Source organism: Phoenix dactylifera, chromosome 14 (assembly GCF_009389715.1).
Source record: "Phoenix dactylifera cultivar Barhee BC4 chromosome 14, palm_55x_up_171113_PBpolish2nd_filt_p, whole genome shotgun sequence".
Classification (NCBI taxonomy): domain Eukaryota; kingdom Viridiplantae; phylum Streptophyta; class Magnoliopsida; order Arecales; family Arecaceae; genus Phoenix; species Phoenix dactylifera.
The window spans coordinates 7,358,829-7,379,126 of record NC_052405.1 but is presented as its reverse complement, the minus strand read 5'-3'; the positions used below and the strand labels follow the sequence as shown (position 1 = coordinate 7,379,126).

At 37.2% G+C, this 20,298-nt stretch overlaps 1 protein-coding gene across 2 annotated transcripts in view; it reads left to right on the top strand.

Annotated features, from left to right (window-relative positions):
* The window catches only part of LOC103701335 (ABC transporter D family member 1-like), a 39,398-nt gene extending 21,349 nt beyond the window's left edge, over positions 1-18,049 (top strand). The window contains exons 9-27 of one of the 2 annotated variants that reach the window (XR_005514788.1): positions 4,449-4,687; positions 4,808-5,112; positions 5,204-5,315; positions 5,395-5,553; positions 5,855-5,954; positions 6,036-6,144; positions 10,086-10,176; positions 11,967-12,091; positions 12,209-12,358; positions 12,464-12,536; positions 13,328-13,508; positions 13,591-13,749; positions 14,392-14,553; positions 14,637-14,843; positions 15,548-15,702; positions 15,817-15,869; positions 15,965-16,043; positions 16,145-17,154; positions 17,286-18,049. Coding sequence is in view for 1 of the 2 variants with exons in the window: in XM_008783359.4 (XP_008781581.2) it covers positions 4,449-4,687; positions 4,808-5,112; positions 5,204-5,315; positions 5,395-5,553; positions 5,855-5,954; positions 6,036-6,144; positions 10,086-10,176; positions 11,967-12,091; positions 12,209-12,358; positions 12,464-12,536; positions 13,328-13,508; positions 13,591-13,749; positions 14,392-14,553; positions 14,637-14,843; positions 15,548-15,702; positions 15,817-15,869; positions 15,965-16,043; positions 16,145-16,231 (2,546 nt within the window). In the remaining variant the exon portion in view is untranslated. Of the gene's footprint in view, positions 1-4,448; positions 4,688-4,807; positions 5,113-5,203; positions 5,316-5,394; positions 5,554-5,854; positions 5,955-6,035; positions 6,145-10,085; positions 10,177-11,966; positions 12,092-12,208; positions 12,359-12,463; positions 12,537-13,327; positions 13,509-13,590; positions 13,750-14,391; positions 14,554-14,636; positions 14,844-15,547; positions 15,703-15,816; positions 15,870-15,964; positions 16,044-16,144 lie in introns of both variants that reach the window. The other variant, XM_008783359.4, reaches the window with a different exon arrangement.
* Positions 18,050-20,298: the final 2,249 nt, after the last annotated feature.

Below are 20,298 nucleotides of genomic sequence, written 5' to 3'. Positions count from 1 at the left end.
TCTTTGCCCCTCACTTCCAAGTCTTCGCCCATAAGACCAGCCAATATCACGCTTTGCAGGGTTCGTTTTTCTTGATGGCTCCATTTCTATCATAAAAGGACAACTTATCAAAAAATTAAGCTAATAAAGTAAATTTTTTCATTATCTTATTATTTAAGTAATTTATAAATTATTTTTTTAAATAAATTATTAACAAAATTAATGAAATAACATAGGACAAAAAAACCGCACCTTAAATAGTCTCCGCTGGATTTTTTGGGCAGGACCTCCTCAATTTGTGGGCTATCTCTCAAATCTTTCCGTCTTTGATTATTCTTCAGAGGCTCATTCCTGAATTTTTTATTAACAACGCCTCTCGTTCGGTTTTTATAACCGAACGAGCGAGGGTGCTGTCATCAGAAAAGAAGTGGCCTCTCGGCCACTTCTTGTTTTTTTTGATGGGAAGGAGTGGCCGGAGGCCACTTCCTTTCCCATCAAAAAAAAAAAAAAGCTGTGGCCTCGGCCACAGCATTTTTTTTTTTTATTTCAAGGGCCACTTCTTCCTTAAAACCACGCGCGGGCGCGTGGTTTTAAAAACCACGCGCCACGCGGTGGTTTAAAAACCACAGCGCGTGGCGCTGTGGTTCCCCAAAAAAAAAAAACCCTGTTTTTTTTTTATTTGGAAGAAGTGGCCCGTGGGCCACTTTTTTCTTAAAACCACGCGCCACGCGGTGGTTTAAAAACCACAGCGCGTGGCACTGTGGTTCCCAAAAAAAAAAAAACCCTATTTTTTTTTATTTGAAAGAAGTGGCCCGTGGGCCACTTCTTCCTTAAAACCACGCGCGGGCGCGTGGTTTTTAAAACCACGCACGGGCGCGTGGTTTTTAAAACCACGCACCACGCGGTGGTTTAAAAACCACAGCGCGTGGCGCTGTGGTTCCCACAAAAAAAAAAAAACGGCTTTTTTTTTTTTTTTTGAAAGAAGTGGCGCGTGGTTTTTGAAACCACGCGTGGCGCGTGGTTTTTGAAACCACGCACCACGCGGTGGTTTTCACAACCACAGCGCGAGGCGCTGTGGTACCAAGCGGTACCGGCCGGTTCACAGAAGAAAACCGGAAAATACCGGTTTTCATCTGTTTCCGGTACCGGTCAAGGACCGGACCGGTACGTACCGGCCCGTACCGGCCGGTACGGGCCGGTACGGCATTCCTTGGTCACAATACTTGCTGATTTTCCAAAAATTTGTGGATTATTCATGTTGTGAAGGCTGAAGTATTCTGTCACTCATTTGCTAGTTCATGAGAAAACAAATTGTTGAATCGCTATGTAATGTTGTGGTTTCCATGGACGGTTGGAAGCGATGTAGTCGTGCAGCCCTGGGAAAAGGAGAGAGAAGGATAAAAAGAATCGTTCTGTCTTTCAGATATGTGGATGGGATGGCAACCTGGGAAAATGGAGTGAGAAGGAAAAGAAAAAAAAAGAACAGGTCTCTCCTCTCTTTCAGTTTAAGGGATGTAATTGCTTTGATGGATCTGGGGCATGGTCTGACGTACCGATCAGTACGTACCGGTATCGAACGGAACCTGTACGGTACAGTTATATTTTTCGGTTCCGACTATTCGCAATCTGTACCAGTTGGTATCGATCGGCTTGTACTGACCTCAAATGTTTTTTGGCTTTTGGCCCGAACCGGTACAATACCGGTTCGGTTCGGTATGGTACCGGTACCGTGCCCACCGGTACGTCAGTATAGTTGGTACAACGGACTTTGATCTGGGGTGTGAAAATAAAATGCTAGATAAGTACATGGACTTCATTCCTAATATTCCAAGGTCCAAGCTATCCAAGTATTTCCCATCTCTGAGAACATGAAGGGGGAGCCAAACTAATCCCTTTCCCTTTGCAAGTAACATTTTTATAGAATAACTTAGAGGAGGAAAATGAATTTGTTGTAGAGACTTTTGACCATTTTCTTTTACATCAACTTACCCTCTCCGTGCGTTCAGCAATGAAAAGTGGACATGAATTCTTTTATTTTTTATGAACTTATAAATCCAAAATCTTTACCTAACTCTCAATTTGATTCTTTTAAAATCTTTTTCATTGATTGGTTGGAATATAATAAACTAAAAATTCTTGAACTTGGAGATGATATAATATGAAAGTTTACAAAGTAAATTTGTTATGAAATTTTGTAGTCAATAATGTATTTATATATTTGTGATTTTATTTATGTATAAGCATATGTATGCTTGGTTTTTTTATTTTATGAATTTAATTTTCTGAACATAACTAGAAATATCTCGAAATTTGCTGGATTTTTTCTGAACTCTGAAGTTTCAGTCATTGCCGAATTATTCCCAAATGCAAACTTGTGGCTATGATTCCAGGATCTGTAAGCCACATTCTAGGCCATTCAGGTGGGCTGACCCATGAACCAAAGACTGTCTCATTGACCCATTAGCAGGGAATTGGGAGATGGCAACAATCCCTTCTAGTCACAAGATTTTTGGGACTACCAAAGCCAGCTGAAATAGTGATTTTTGTTATCTAGGAAGCCTCTGGACCATTATCGGTACATGTGGCATTGAGTCATATGTTATATAGTGGGTTACATCGGGTTGGATTGTGGATCATAAGATTAAAATTTTTGAAGTAATAATTGAAAAAATGAGTGTAAAGTGGATAGATGAAGAATAAAAGGCCATACATATACGAAGTCTAGTTTCGACCATCAAAACCCATTTATAGCATGTCTAATAAAACATACATCATGTCTAATGTTGAAGGTATTCATATACAACCTTTCAATTCAATTAGCATCCTAGGCAGAATAACTTTAGGGGAACAAGGGGATTTTAACAACCTATTGATCTTAATTTCATATAATCTAAATCACCTTTTCTCCCTAACTTTTTAGAAGTCAAAAACCTTAACAAGCTCGAGTATTTACATGCTTGAGCTTACTAGAGATTAAAATAAGTAATTCTAAATGCTGTATAGCGTAATAAATTTTATAAAGTGGTCATCCACATGTTAAAGGTAATGAACATGATGAAGTTGGATACAACAATCCAGGGGATTATATGATGCATAATATGGATCTGGATGATATGATCCTAACTGTCCCAATCCAAGAATGGGATCTAGATCATTTGGGGCCATTTTTTATCCCAATTGTAACATCCTGATTTGGATCATAAGATTTTTTTTAACAAAAATGATCCTATCCTTCCATGATCAGATAGCCTAACAAATTTTATAAAGGGGACTTCCACATGTTGTAGGTAGCGAACATGATGAATTTGGATACGATAATCCAGGGGATTACATGATGTATGATTTGGTTCTAGATGTTATCCTAGCTGATCCCAATCCAAAAATGGGATCCAGATCATTTAGGGCCATTTTTTATCCAAATTGTAAAATCCTGATTATGGTTCATAAGATTTGTTTAACAAAAACAGTCTGTACTGCATGACTGATGGCCTCCTCCTATCCCTCCATGATCAGTATTTCCCTGTCTCTTCTTCTTAGTCCTCATCCATGGCAGTATCACTTAATAAGTTGGCAGGTTTTGCACACCTTCTCATGTAGTATGCAACTACATCAAGAACTTCAATAAGTAACAATCTCTTGGCTGATATTTTGATAAAAAGTATCATATGTGCTCCTCCTTGCCAAACTTTGTAGCTCAGAAAAATTTCTACCTGGTATTGTTCTTCTTTTACCTAGACTTCTAGGACTACTATATACTGCTGGCTGTAGTTAAATGGTCAAAGTCTTCAGAAACTCGTTTTTTTTTATCTCTTTTGTTTTTTTTTTGGGTGGGGGTGGGGGTGTAGAGCTTGTATTCTTCCAAAGACCAGAGGAGTAGAAAAGAGATTGTGCACGCCCTCTAAATTTCTTTCTTTTTCTGCTTCAAGCTAAAGAATGTGATTGAAAATTGAAATGCTTCCATTTCTTGATAAAACCAATTCTCTCTTTCCCCTACTTGCAATTTTTTGCTTTATAATATGGGATAATTGCAAAGCATCTTTTTAGTTAACCAGTTGACTATTGGCAATATATCTGTTGGATCTCAAACCATTCAACCAACTGTAACTGAAGTGTCTGCAGCTTCTAACCAGGAAGCATCTAAATTTGCCTAATTATATAGGAAACAAGTTATATGATTGTTCATATTTGAAAAGTATGTTCTGTGAGTCACAATTTGCTTGTCTTACTGGGTCTTCATTTTTAGTTTTGTTCAACTTACTGGAGACTTTGAACCTAAAACTAACCCTGATTATTGCATGTGCTTATTATGTAGTTGTTATTATTTTTTTAATTGTTATTTTTTCTCACATGCTTGTGCACTGTGCTGTAAGTGACATTTATTTGCATAAATGTCCACTAACACATCCAAATAATTGCAGCCTTTTTTCTGATTATTAAAAGCCTATTTGTTTCTCTTATTTCTTCTCCAGGTCCAAATGGAAGTGGAAAAAGCTCCCTTTTCCGGGTTCTTGGAGGCCTCTGGCCACTGGTATCTGGTCACATTGTAAAGCCTGGGATTGGTTCTGATCTCAATAAGGAGATATTCTATGTGCCGCAACGGCCTTATACGGCTGTTGGAACACTTCGCGACCAATTAATCTATCCTCTTACAGCAGATCAGGAGACTGAACCACTTACACATGATGGAATGGTTGAGCTGTTGAAAAATGTAAATTAATTGAAACCCCTTCCTATCCTCTTAATTCTCCATCTGTTTTCAGTTGCCATTTTCTTCCATAATTCAGAAATTGTTTGTCAAAAATTATCCTGGCGATTATCCAATCGGCAGGTTGACCTCGATTACTTGCTGGAACGGTATCCCCTTGACAAGGAAATTAACTGGGGTGATGAACTATCCTTGGGTGAGCAACAGAGACTGGGAATGGCCAGGTTGTTCTACCATAAGCCTAAGTTTGCCATTCTTGATGAATGTACAAGTGCTGTCACAACCGATATGGAGGAACGTTTCTGTGCTAAGGTTCGAGCAATGGGGACATCATGTATTACTATTTCGCACCGCCCTGCACTAGTGGCATTTCATGACATAGTGTTGTCCTTGGATGGGGAGGGAGGGTGGAGTGTTCAGTATAAGAGGTAATGGCCTGTGAATTGTATGATTTTTTTTGGTTGTATCTAAATGGCAGATTTTGGACATTCTGAAACTATACTTTCTTGAATGATGCAGGGATGGTCCATCAGTTTCTATTGAAGCAGGTCCTAATCTGTTAAAATCTTCTGATTCTTCTCGGCAAAGTGATTCACTGGCTGTTCAAAGAGCTTTTACCACCAGCGGAAAGGTTTGTGACATATTAGAGTATTTTTTTCAGATTTCTGGGTTTTGTGCATGGTAATTTGTTCATTGCCTATATATGACAGGATAATGCATCACCAAAACCCAGTGGGCATTCTTATTCAACAAAGGTGATAACATCGTGTCCTAAAATGGAGTACAAAGTTGCATTGCCTATTGTTCCACAATTACAAAAGACGCCAAGAATATTGCCGCTTAGAGTAGCTGCAATGTTTAAAATACTGGTAAGCATCGGCATCTAGAAGTGCCAATTGAATCATTTTCCTTTGGCTTGGTTTAGAATCCAGTGAGGTTATACTTTGTCTTTCCCCCACTTTTTTGTGCATACGTAGGCATGCATGTTTTTATAGAGTTGTCATGTCGATTGATCACAATAATTTAGAGCAAACTAAAACAAATTTCAAATATGTTGTTGAAGCAATTCGGACACTACTTTGAAGAATGATATGTAAAGGTAGATGATATAGATAAGTGGGCATAAATTTACTATCCATGTGCTTTTCTTTTTGGCTGTTTCGTTTCCAGGTTCCCGCACTACTTGATCGGCAGGGGGCACAGTTGTTTGCAGTTGCTTTACTTGTTGTATCTAGAACATGGATTTCAGATCGCATTGCTTCTTTGAATGGTGTGTGAAATTTTATCACAAAATGCATCCAGAAAACAACTGGTGAACTGCCTCCTTAATTGTAGTTTTCAACTTTTACAGGGACTAGTGTGAAGTATGTCTTGGAGCAGGACAAGGCAGCCTTTATTCGATTAACTGGTATTAGTGTTCTTCAAAGTGCTGCATCCTCTCTTGTTGCACCTTCACTAAGGTATTTACTTATCTTTTGTTTAGCAGAGATTTGACTTTGCTAGTTCCTAGGATTTATACATGATCTATTTCTTGAAAATTCCTAACTAATTAGTGAATGCGAAATTATATGAAATTATGAACCCATCTGATGAAATTTTGCTTCTAGGTAGAAGGTTTTTTTTTTGTATTTCTATCACATATATAATTGAGATAGCGCAGTCCATCCATATATATATATATATATATATATATATGTATATATACATAGACAACATACAATATTTATTTCTTGAATATCCCTAACTAATTAGTTAGTGCCCAATTATATGAGCTGATCTGATGAAATTTTGCTTCTAGGTAGAAGTTTTTTGTATTTTTATCACATTATATATTTGATATATATATGTATGTGTGTGTATATGCATGCATGCATGCATGTATAGGAGAGAGTAGAGCTAGGGGCGCCCAAGCAATAGCCCAACTAAGGTCAGTCCAGATTGGACGACCGGGTTTCAACATTGATGATCCGAGCTGTTGGATGTGATATGGCCTCTTTAAACTATTTATGTCAAATAATCATGTGATTTAGACATTCTTAGGTTATGCATCGAGTGGTCAAAAATATGCATTGCTCATGTTATTTAAACGATGCATTTTTGATCACTAGATGCATAAGTGATGCATATGCTAGGGATCTCCAGATCACATGATTTTTTGACAATAAAAAGTTTAGAGAAATAGATCACATCCAATGGCTTGAATCATTGTCGCCGGGCTCCGGTTGTCTAGTTAGGATTATATGCCTCTCAAGAGAAGGTATTTACTCTCAAATCCAAAATAATGGGGCATTAAAGTTGAAGATCTACACCATTGATCATGAACTATAAACTAAAAATGCTTAGAAACCAAAAATTGCATGTTTTGATAGTTACCAACCTATGCATCAAGTGGGTGCAAAAATGAATGGTGAAAATGATATGAGAATATTTTTGTTAGGGTTTTTTTGCATGAATATCCTCCTAAATATTGAATTTTGCATGAATACCCTTTCAAAATTAATATTTACATGTATACCCTCTTAAAACACTTGTTTTGCTATTCTACCCTTTTTTCATTCTTGTTTTTGCATATGTACCCATGCCATCTAACGCCGTTAAAAAATAACGGTTCCAAATTAAAATAACTAAAATACCCTTAATGGGTAGACGTGCAAACAAAAACATTTATAAGGGATCGCGATCGCAGGAAAAAAGACAGAGACATTAGCATAATTTCAAAATTTTATTTTATTTTTAATTAATATAAATATGATTTTTTTTAACACCGTTAGAACAACCGTTATATTAGGGGCATTTGTACAATAACAGAGTTTTATGAGGGTATACATGTAAATATCAATTTTGGAAAGATATTCATGTAGAATCCGATATTTAGAAGGGTATCCATGCAAAAAACCCTTTTTGTTATGATAGAAGTATTAAAATCTATCAATTTTCAATCTATATATGTTTTAATATGTGTATATCATGTTCAAAAGATGAATTCATAATTTAAATACTTCGTCATGTATTCTTGTATACTAGTGCAACAGTAATTATTTATTTTTGTGTCCACATGATACATATGTTAGAGAGCATTTAAATTGTTGATATTTGGTTTATAGGCTTTTGTAGCCATATAGATCATGATAGATGGTGTGAAAATATATTATAATTATATATAGGTATGGGCTATGTTCCTCCGAAGAGAAGAGGGACTCTACTCCTCTCTTGTCCAAAATAAATAATGGGGAATCCAAATCAAAGATCCACACTGATCATGATTTATACTATTAAAAATGCCTAGAAACCAAATATCATGCATTTTGGTGGGCCAATGTATATGTCATATGGACCACAAAAATGAATGGATCAAATGATAAGAGACCATGTTTTGCTATAATCTAAGCAGTAAAATTTATTGATTTTCAATCTGCATGCTTTAACACATGTAGATCATGATCAATAAGGCGGATTATCAATTAAAATGCTTTATTGTGTATTTTGGCACATTAATATATTGAAAACCGTCCATTTTTGTGCTCTACACGATGCATAGGTTAGATGCCACTAAAATACATGATTTTGATTTTTAGACATTTTTAATGTTATAGATTATGATCAATAGTGGATCTTTGATTTGCATGCCCCATTGCTGATTTTGGAGTCGAGAGGAGTAGATATCCTATCCTCTCGCGAGGAGCAAATTTTACCTCACCTATATGTCCTTATATTATTAAGATGCTTATGAATTAACACTCATAAAGTTCACGATGTCTGCATGTGAAAAAAATTGTTCTTAGCCTTTAGAGTTGCTCTTGAACTTTGGATCAAGCCTTTCAGGTTTTTCCTAGTTTTAGATGGCTCACCCAATCAATAAACCAATGATGGCATGTGAAGCATGCCTACATTTCAAAGTCTTATGTCATTTATTGTTAAAAAAAAGCTTCCTAGTATCTACTTGCTAATATTGGAGCATTTTAGAAAGGAAAAGGTGCAAGAATCTTTTTGAAAACAAAAATATCTATATATTTGGCAAGTAGGAACATGATTTTGCAAAAAGAAAATACTGCTATTCTAGCTCTATTTGTTTTAGCAACAATGACTTTAGGCATGTTATCATATGCCCCTGAACAATATACCACAATGCCAAGAGTTGTTGTGATGGATACCACTTTAATGGATTTGATGATTTATCTTTAGTGGTCAGTTACTAAATGACTAAGGCTGCATTTGACATCGAGTCACTTTTTTGTTAAAGAAAAATTTAGAAATAGGAATTCTATTTTCAACTTTTCTAGATTTCTGATAACAAAAAGATGTTTGGTAGTCACTACATTTTTTTTTAACAATAGAACTAAGAAAACATGTTTAGTAAATGGGGCCATAGCTGGAGAAAGCAGAGGATGAGGCACTTGAGGATGCGCTCGGCCAAGGCGAAGAGGCCTCGGTGAAGGCAGTTGGAGAAGTGCGGACTGGGGCAAGGAAGGAGAGGGAGGGAGAGCATAGGTCACAGGCAATGAAGGCTTTGGTGGAGGTGTCAAAGAGGCGGTAGGCGTTGAGGATAAGAAGGCCGGCAATGGCGGGGGGTGGGGGGGACATGGAAGTGAGCAGGTTGGGGATGAGGATGCTCGGGGTGATGAAGAGGGCGGTCCGGAGGAGAGGACGATGGTATAGTGATGGGACGGGAGGTTGCCGGCGACGTTGGAAGGAGTTGGGAAGGAAGCCAAATAGATGGGAAGTCGAGGGGAGTTGGGATGCACAGGAGAAGGAATGCTAAAGTCTCACTATTAAAAAAAGAGGAAGTGAAATTTTCACTTCCACTTTTTCTAGAAATAATGAAAGTTACTTTTTTAAAAATAGAAATTGGGCAACCAAACAACTTTTTGCATCGTATTTCGTATTTCTACTTAAAAAAGAAACGGGAAAAAAATGATACCAAACATGCATTGATTGAAGACTGTTAAATAAATGTGTGCTCGTATAAGAGACTGGCTTGAGGCTGACCATGGTTCTATGTGTAATTATTCATGTCTGTTCATTCTATATTCTAGTGGTATGGCCATGAAATGTTCATAAGCGTGCGGTCCATATTGCTGTCTGCATACATTGTTTCCCGCCTAATCATTTGATTTTGAATATCTTTCGCTCATACCACCGTTGCTGTTATACATTCTTTCTAGGTTGCTATATATTTTTGCAGGATAAAACATCATTTGTCCATCTTAAATTCTGTATGTGATTATTGTCTGCTTGCCAACTCTTTAGGCTAGTTGCAATGCTACAGCAAACGATATATACTATTGGGTTTCATATTTTTCCGTTTCTGATTTGAATGTTACCTAGCTTTGCTGACTAGGGAAGTGCAAGTACACAACAATTTAAGAACCCTTATGTAAAATATGCTTTTTGTGAATTACAGATATCTCACAGCCAAGCTTGCCCTTGGATGGCGAATTCGTTTGACTCAACATTTACTTAAATATTATTTGAGAAGAAATGCGTTTTACAAGGTATTCTTTTTTTCATGAAATTTAGATTCTTTCAGTAAATATCATTGCAGTTTTGTGGTAGGAGGATGCCTTTGATAATTTAAAACAGGATTTCCTTTCTCAACGAGGATTGCATGACTATTTTATAATACTTCTTTTTTCGTTTCCCTTTTTTTCGTTGTGGGGGGGGGGGGAGTTGTTAGGTATTAAGTGCTTGATTCATAGGTTGAGAATCTTGGTTCTATATTAAAATTTTCAGGATGAACCGATGAAGTGAGAGAAACAGGAAAAACAGCACATTTTTAAAAAGTTAGAAACTCATAAGTGCATCTTCTATAGACAAGCTTGGCCATTATCATAAAGCTATGAAAAAGTCAGTTTAAAAAGTTTTTCAGAGGATTTTCTAGTGGTCCTAAAAATATATGGGGGACGAGAGGAACTTGGTTCAGTCATATAAGAGACCTGAACCATTAGGTTGTCGCTAGACACTTGTTTATTTCAGAGTATATCTGTTAGGACTCTATATCAGGAGAAAAAAATTTATAAAAGGGTGTACGGCATTCATGGTTTCATAAAGTAGAGCTTTAACTAGTGAGAACTTTCATCACATAGAGTAAAAGAAAAGAAAGAAAATTCACCAGGGACAACTGGCTTCTCCTTTCCATGCCTGAGTAGTCCTTATTAGGAATTCCTCCAAAATGTCTTCTTGCATGACTCTTTCCTTTTTAACTCCCTCTCTTGTTTTCCTGAATTGGACTCTTCATCCGACTAGGAATACTTGTAACCCAAGGATTGCCGAATCGGGCCGTACCGCTCGATTCGGGCTAAATTGAGCTGGCTCGGTCTCTGACCCTACGGAGCCAGAACCACAGTAACACCGGCTGGAGTTGGCCGGTACTAGACAGAACTGGATGAAACCGGACGGTTCCGTTCGGTTCGGTACCGCCGATACTAGACAGAACCAGATGAAACCGTCCGGTTCCGTCCGGTCCGGTTCGAACCGGACCGGGCGTCGACCGGTACGGCACCCAATACCGGTTCGGCAATCCTTGATGTGACCAGATTGGAGTGTGGGAATCGGCCCTTTTTTCTTTCTCCCTATAAAACTTCATGTTGTCTTTTTGGCATTACGATTTGTGTTCCTTTGCCCTTTCTTGTTGAGACGGGTAACGAGCCTAGAGCTGGTTTGAATGATCGCGTGGGTGTGCCGCACGATGTTTGGATAGCCGGAAAGGAGATAAAAGGGGGTTGTGATGATAGCAATAGCGTTGGTCTAGCGCCTTGACCTTCAGTGAACTTTGCCACCATTACATTGCTTGGAAGGAGGATGAGAAGCGGGGCGTAGGCGGGGCTACGTGGTACTCTATCACTACTGGTAAACTTGTGCCCTACTTGGAACCTAAAAGCAAAGATTTCAAAGGTAAAATGCAAGGAATTTAAAAGGAACTGTAAAAGAGAAAGGCAACAGCAAATTAAGGATAAAGATAAAGTATGATTCTTGGAGTGGTGAAAGGTCTTTAGTTCATATTACAATTGATATTTATAAGTGGCTCCTATTAACCGCTGGGATAGGTGTCACTACTTAACTTTTGACACTTGTTCTTGCTGGTTTGCGCCACTACTTTTATATTTTAAGTAGTTGTACTACTCCTCCCATGTTATGGGTAGTGGTAAGATCATATTATGTGATAAGTTACAGGATGCTTTTGTTGCTTAATCTAATATTACAGGATGCTTATGATATTACATGATAAGCTGCAATAGCAGCTTTTTTCTGATGCTAAGCATAATTTAATATTTCTGTGTTCCAGGTGTTCCACATGGCAGGTAAAGATATTGATGCAGATCAGCGACTAACACATGACGTGGAAAAGTTGACCAGTGATCTTGCAGGATTGGTCACTGGAATGGTAAAACCTTCTGTAGACATTCTCTGGTAAGTACTTCTGGAGTTATATATGTTATGCAACTTTTATCTGGTTTTTGAGATTTGGTCATTGTGAAACCTTCATATAGATGTTGACATATATTCTGTTGTTGTCTAATGCTGAAGGTTCACTTGGAGAATGAAACTCTTAACTGGACAAAGAGGAGTTGCCATATTGTACACTTACATGTTACTAGGCTTGGGCTTCTTGAGAAGTGTCACCCCTGATTTTGGTGATCTGGCAAGTAGGGAACAACAGCTTGAGGGAACATTTAGGTAACCTTTGTCGCTTCTAACTCCATGCATCTTGTTGTTATTTAGTTTTGCTCCTCTGTTTGTTCCTATTTATATTCACACTTTCATTTTTGTCCTTTTTGTTAGGTTTATGCACACAAGACTCCGTACGCATGCTGAATCTGTTGCTTTCTTTGGCGGTGGTTCTCGGGAAAGAGCTGTAAGTTTCTTGTAAAGGCCATGACAGTCCATTTGTATCATGATGCTCATGTTTTCTGTGATGGCATATTTCTAGTTATTGTACCGTATTTTTTTTCTGCTTCGTTTCATTATCTAAGATCATTCTAACATGCTTACATAATATAAGAAACTTACATACCAAACTTATAATTCTGCTCGTCAAGCTACTGTCTGCTCAACTAATTGCCAGAGAGCACCTACCAAGACTGCTCTGCGGAGTTAGACTGAGTTTATGCTGCGATCCGTCTTTGTATTCATGCGTGTTCGTGACAAGTAGTTTTCTTTTATAACTTAATCATTAATGCACCTTTTAATGGATTTGATCTTCCTAATCCCATATGTTTAAACAAAATTAGGTGCAATTGTTTTAATTTGAGTCATTTTACTGCCGCTATGAGTCCTCATATGTAGATTTGTCTTGTTGAGGATATATGATAATATGATCAACGGGACTTCACTTAGTTGCATAATTTTGTATTTTAACATTGTAGACCTTCATTTAGACAAGGTTTGCTGTCTCGGTACTGGACCTCATACCATGACCATCCTATTACAATGTTGGTACACGGTATGGTACGAGACGGTGAGGCATACCGAGTGTCGGTACGGTACAAGACTGCATACCGATTTCATACCGATACGGTACAATAAGGCAAACCTTGCTTAGGTGATTAATTCATATGCAGTTTCCTCATTATTTTCCTATATTGTCATATAATTATCTGATGCAGAAAGTTTACCATAGCTCAACATGTTTTCTACATTAAACAGATGGTTGATTCAAGATTTAGGGACTTGCTTCATCACTCAAAGATCCTTTTGAGAAAAAAATGGCTGTATGGTATACTAGATGACTTCGTCACGAAACAACTTCCTCACAATGTGACCTGGGGACTGAGTTTGTTATATGCTATGGAGCATAAAGGAGACCGTGCTTTGACTTCTACACAAGGTTGAACCAATTATGATTGTCATGTCAATATTATTCATCAATTATAGGTTATCTGATATTGATAGTAATATAATTCTTTCAGGGGAGCTGGCACATGCATTGCGCTTCTTAGCTTCTGTAGTGTCACAAAGCTTTCTGGCATTTGGGGACATTCTTGAGTTGCATAAGAAATTCCTTGAACTTTCTGGTGGTATAAATCGGATCTTTGAGCTGGAGGAGCTTCTTGATGCTGCCCAGAGCGGTAAGTCTCAATTGATCATTATATCAGTATGTATTCCCCCTTCGCACCTTTATCCCTTTTTTTTTTCCTCCTTCAGAATGTGTTCAAAGTTGCAATTGATAATTTTTCTCATGTCATGTTGAAGTTATGCTTTTCGTTTTAAATGTTTGTTTCCAAGGTAGCCTTACAGGTGCTAAATGAGTAGAAGGGGGTGCGTGGCATGTGAGTGTTACATGCTTAATGTTGCTAGGAATTATATTATTCTGTTAAAGTTACTGTTACATCGTATTTATTGCATGCAAGTACATAATTCTTCATGTGCAGTGTCTTTGGGATGTTATTGCCAACCATATAGTAAAACCAATTGAATCCTACTTTAAATATATAATTGTGCGTGAATTCTAACTGTATATATGTAGCGTATGTGTATATTAGGCTGCTTCTTTCTTTAATTTTTCATTTCAGTTTTTAAATTGATTAATGTTTTGGTGACTTAGTTTATTAAATTCATCATTAAAATACCTGCTGTGGATGTTGGGATGTATAATTTCTCTTTTCCATTTATTTTATAAAAAAAATTCATGGTTGCTGGTTCCATGAATGTGGTCCTTTGTGATTTTTTAGTTATCTGATCCCTGATGGAAAATGCTGTGGAACATGCAGATATTACTCTACCTGATGCTTCAATGTCCTCTGAAGCAAGTGACTCACCTGCTCAAGATATTATTTCTTTCTCAAAGGTGGACATTATCACCCCATCACAGAAGCTGTTGGCTAGGCATCTAACGTGTGATATCATACCAAGGAAAAGCCTGCTTGTTACTGGTAAATAGTATAATCTTTTAGTTTTAAATATGTTGGCATCTTGATCAACCTTGATCTTATTAGTTTTTCATAATCTGTTGAAGGACCTAATGGGAGTGGGAAGAGTTCCGTATTCAGAGTCCTTCGAGGTTTGTGGCCTACGGTAACTGGAAGGCTTGTCAAGCCCTGCCAAGGCATGTACTATGTTCCCCAGCGACCTTATACAAGTCTGGGGACTCTGAGGGATCAAATCATATACCCTCTCTCACGTGAGGAAGCAGAGATGAGGATGCTCACGACGTTTAGTGCAGGTAAATCACCAAAGGCCTATTCTTGATAACTGGTTGATTTAATCAAATATCTACAGTATAATAAAGGATGAGTAAGTTTTAGATCAATATGGGTGAATTTGTGTGGGGTGGATTAATAAAATTTTCATTCAGAATTTCAGATGCTGTTATTCTGCATTATTTCTGAGGAAAGAGGGGAAATAGGAAATCTTACAACCCACTTTTAAAATTTTGGTTTATACGAACCATTTCCGAAGTTTTTGCGGTCAGGAATTTCATGTTTTAAAATCAGACACATTTGGCTCTCCTGTGCATGTCTCAACACGGCAATACTTTGGATGAGTTAATGTATTTCCAGAGGCTTCGGAGCCATAACAACTTCAAACCACTAGTTGACATTGGTTGAATGGTATGGAAGGAAAAAAGTTCTCACAAAGGTGTCTTATTGGTATAGTATAACAAATATGAATTATCTAATTATTACTTGTCAATATGTTAACCCATTGGTGGCTATTATAGAGTTATATATGTTGCAATCGCAAATTACATACAAGTAAAGACTTTTCGCAAAATAAACACTTGCATTTTTTTCCTATTTTTTCTCTGGTGCTAATATAGTGAATATATCACAAGAGAGAGGGGGGGGGGGAGAGAGGGAGAGTAATATTTTGTTTTATGCTCATATATATGGAATGCTTCACATTTGCAGTATTCATGATGTGTAGGTGACAAGCCCGATGCTTCTAATCTTCTGGATGCTCACCTGAAGACTATTCTTGAGAATGTTCGATTAGTCTATCTTCTTGAAAGGGAAGGTTGGGATGCTACTTCTAACTGGGAAGATGTTCTATCGCTAGGTGAACAACAGAGGCTGGGCATGGTGAGTCACATCCTCAATTGTTACTCATAATTGAGGAACCATCATCATTTTACTGCCCTTTTCATATTACTTGAGTTCATGCAGCTAATACATGGCTAATTATGTACTTTCCAGGCACGGTTGTTTTTCCATCATCCTAAATTTGGTATCCTTGACGAGTGCACCAAGTATGCAATCTATCAAGTTCTGTCTCGATGTGTTTGTTGAGTGGTTTAAATAATAACTGCCAATCAGGTTCTTATACTATTTTCACTTGCTACAGTGCCACTAGTGTCGATGTTGAAGAACACCTATACAGTCTGGCAAATGAAATGGGCATAACAGTTATTACATCTTCCCAGGTAAGCCTAGACAGTACAATATTTCTTGTTCATTTTTAAGCTTAGCTTAAATCTTCCTTACCTCATTTGTTGTTTTAACTATTTTATCTACTTTTCTATAGCGTCCTGCCCTCATACCATTTCATTCCATGGAGTTGAAACTTGTTGACGGTGAGGGCAACTGGGAGTTATGCACGATCAACCAGTGATGTCGACATATTCTGATGGCATTTGTTAGTATTTGGGTAATTTATGCCTATGAGAGCAATCAATATTGCTACTTATGCCAAAGCCAACAGGGCCATGGTGCAGCTAAAGACTTAAAGAAATGTGCCAGCACAGGCGGTCAGATGTATAAATTAATGCAGATTCCACAGTGAGAGGGGACTTCTGCTCATATTGGATCTTTTTCCCAATGCTGAAGTTTTATTCTTTTTTGGTGAGATTTTTAGCCAGAAGAAAGGCAGAGACTCATTATACGGTATAGATCTATACAGGAAAAAGAAGTGTGTTGGGGGGGGGGGGGGGGAGGGATTTGCAATAAGCATGGGACATGCTGGTAGAACTGTGTACTGAGGAAGTTGAATGTACAGTCTAATCCATTGATTTCATACAGCATCATATAAAAGGAAATTGACATTACATGTTATTTAAAATTAATTGAAAGATCTGTCAATATTTGCCTTGCCAGATTCTGAAGTTCGTGCAGTGGAAAAGTGAGGTGCATGAAGGCTTTGTCATGACAGGTCTCGACTCTTCACACTTTCATAACCGTTTGGATATTGGACTTTGAATGATGATGGTTGTTGTATCTAGCTGTTTGTTCTGTTTGTATTTAACCCATCAGGATTTGCTCGATTTTATTTGCATCCATTGGTGAAGACCTAGAATGATGTTTGACTTCTTTATGCTTACATACCGCAGCATGTTAGTTCTGATCCAAATGAAGCTCGTTCTGCTATCTCATTCTATTTTTTTTATTTTCAAAGAATAACTTTATCTGATTTTAAATGTACTCCTAATGAGAAGATTTGCAGCCAGCATCACAGATACAGCAGTTTTCTGGATATGTAGGCGTTAAAGATTTTTATTCAGGAACATGAAGGAATGTGATGCATGTTTGCAACTAGAGGTAAGATCTGGATGAGAATTTGACCTATTAGCATGGCTATTGATGCTATAAGCTGCTGTAATCGTTTGTTTCAGTGAATTTGTTATAGATCCTGCCGTGATTTCTTTGATCCTGCTACAAAGGTGTGGCAGGTGAACTTATTGGTGGTTCAGACTGCGGAGCCTGCATCAGTTTGGTATTATGTATTTTCATCCGACAGGGAAGTTTGAGGGCAGAAATCTTGCATTTGAGAAAAAGTTTGGAATTCATAATTACTATCATTTGGTCACCGAGTTCAAATATTGGAGTCTCTTCTTGTTGTGGCGAGAAGCTGATAGTCTTCTCTTTTGGTTACTTGCAAACCATGGTTTAGTGAGGAATACAAATCTGTGAAGCCAGTATGGTTCATCAGTGGTTTTCTAGTCATGGAGAGTTGTCTGGTTAAGAAGTTCTCGTCCATGCAACTGCTCTACTTGTTCGTAAGCTCTATTGTCCTGGCACATCAGAGGTGTGTTGCCAGTATGAGGAAAAGTATTGATGAATGTGGGGGTCTAAAGACTGGGCTTTCACATGGATTCCATTAGAGCAGGTTCACCACATCTCTGTTACAATGATGAAACCGATATCCAAAGATCTTCGACATTTCTTCATTTTCTTTTATCATCTAATCACCTGGCAGGCTATGCTTGTATAGCTTCATGAGGCTTTTGATCATTCCAACCACCATAATGAGGGATGGTTATAGGGAGGAGTCATCCCCTCTCTCTCTCTCTCTCTCTGTTTCTCTCGTAATAAAGGTATATTAGAAAAAGAAATGTGCGGAGTTAAAAAGGGTTAAAATTTTCACCTAGCAGATATCAAATTTGCTTGCGTCAGGTGGTGATTCAGAGACCATTTTTTCAAGTTTTTAAATTTATTTTCTCAAAATGTAAAAGATAAAGAGATGACTCAATTTCTTGAATTTCTTCTCTTTTCTTCTATTAATGTTTTTTTCTTTTTTTTAAAATGTATTATTGCTAACTATTCATGGCTTGATTGCTTTTCAAGAAAAAAGCAAAACTGTATAGCGCCTCTCTTTTAAAAGAGTTTATATTCTTATTATATGAATTTAGCTCGTAGGTGATGAGCAAAACAATAAAGGGTAACCCTTTGTCAAATCCTCCAAACCTTCCAAGGGATAGACGGTATTCGATATCAAGTCACCTGGATCAATTGTTGAAGACTTTATTAGTTTAATAAACTGGCACCTTCTTTCAAAAGGTTATATAAATATCTCTTTGTTAATAGGAATAATAGGGACACTTTATGATTTTTTTTTTTTTTTTGGGTACATGGGAGGCAAAGCCTGAAAAGTAAAACATCTGTGATAGTACAAAACTGCTTTGAAACTGTACACCAAGGGCGTCTGCATGTGTTTCAGCAAAAAAGGTGCGTCTGCATGTAGAAGCTGGCTTAAGTCTGGTGAAATGCAGGCTTAAGAGTCCAGCTGAAAATTCCCTTCTAAATCCCATCTTGCAGCCGAGTATGCTGCTTGTTTGGTTTTCCTTAACGCGTGTAACCCGAAGAAGAATAGCTCTTTTCCATTGAAGTATATCTAGAATTGATGAGTATCCTCATTACTTGAACCAATCTTCTTCTCCATTGAAAAATCTTAGGAGATTTTGTAAGTTTTCTTCTTAAATAGTAGATAACACATAGGAAAGATTTTCTCTAGCACCCATCATAAAGAGAAAATCCAAATATAAATCTGGATGGGATTCTTCCTACCAATGGAATCTATCCTGTGACTTAAAAAAAAAAAAGAAGAAAGCTGGTTCATACACAATATACAGTACATGATTAGATAATACACACCTAGCAAAATAATCATTCAGTATCCTAATACACATCTCTAGATAAATTGATACATAGTTTCAAAAATATAATGTTCCTAATATACACTACATAGTCAAGTGATACATACATAGTAAAATAGTCATCCGGCGTTTCAATATACATCTCTAGGTAAATCGATACATTGTTTACAGATATGGTATTCATCAATATACCCTACATAATTAGGTGATACAAGTCTACCAAAATAGTCATCCAGCATCCTAATATGCACCTTTAGGTAAATCGATATATAATTTTTAGAATATAAAGTTCACCGATACACAATAATAATTGGCCATATGATATATACTCGTTGGTTTCTTGATACATATTGTAAGCTTTTTTGTTATAGACCCAATAGCGATGGAATACACTTCTTTACATCAATTGATATGTAATTTCTAGAATAGAATGTTCACTAATACATAGTATATGGTCGGATGATATACATCTAGTAGAATAGTCATCAAATATTCCAATACATACATTCAGATAAATCGATATACAGTTTTAAGAATAGAGTGTTCGCCAGTATACACAATATAGTCAGATGATATACATCCAGCATCTCAATATATACTTTTAGATAAATCGATATATAGTTTCTGAAATATGTTGTTCGTCACTATACAGTATATGGCCAAGTGATACATAGTAGTCAGCTTTCTGATACATATTGTAAACTTTTTTAATTTTAGAAAAAAAAGAGATTTCGAGGAGGAGAAAGAGATTTGAGGAGGAGATGAAAAGTTTCATAGAGAGGAGAGATAGCTTGATGAGGAAGAGAATGAATGGCGAGAAGCTTGATAAGGAGGATGCAGATGGATGATCTCTCTTTCTTTTTTACAATTTTTTATTTATTTATTTTTCAAATCATAGAACTGATGGATTTTATTAGCAGTGGAAGTTTCGTTCCCACCTCATTTTAGATTTTTTTTACAAAAATAGATGCAGGACGAAATGTGGCTAAATCAAAATTTGTCCTGCAGCGCACGAGGGGATTTCTGTTTCGTTGACCATACTTTGTTCCTTCTTTTTTCACGAACCGAACGAGCCCTCGGACGCACAGGAATGCCGAGTCTGATAGGCCGCGGAACACCGTAATAAACACAATACCAAATCACTGCGTGTACCATGAATTCTAATGGATGGTTGATGGCTGGCTCTTAAAATTTTTTTACAAATAAGGTTAAAATTAAAACAACATACAAATAAGGTTAGAAAGTCATTTCGGGCCCCACAACCCGTCCACTCTAATATGTTTTGGTTGGAAATCTCGCCTCCCTATAT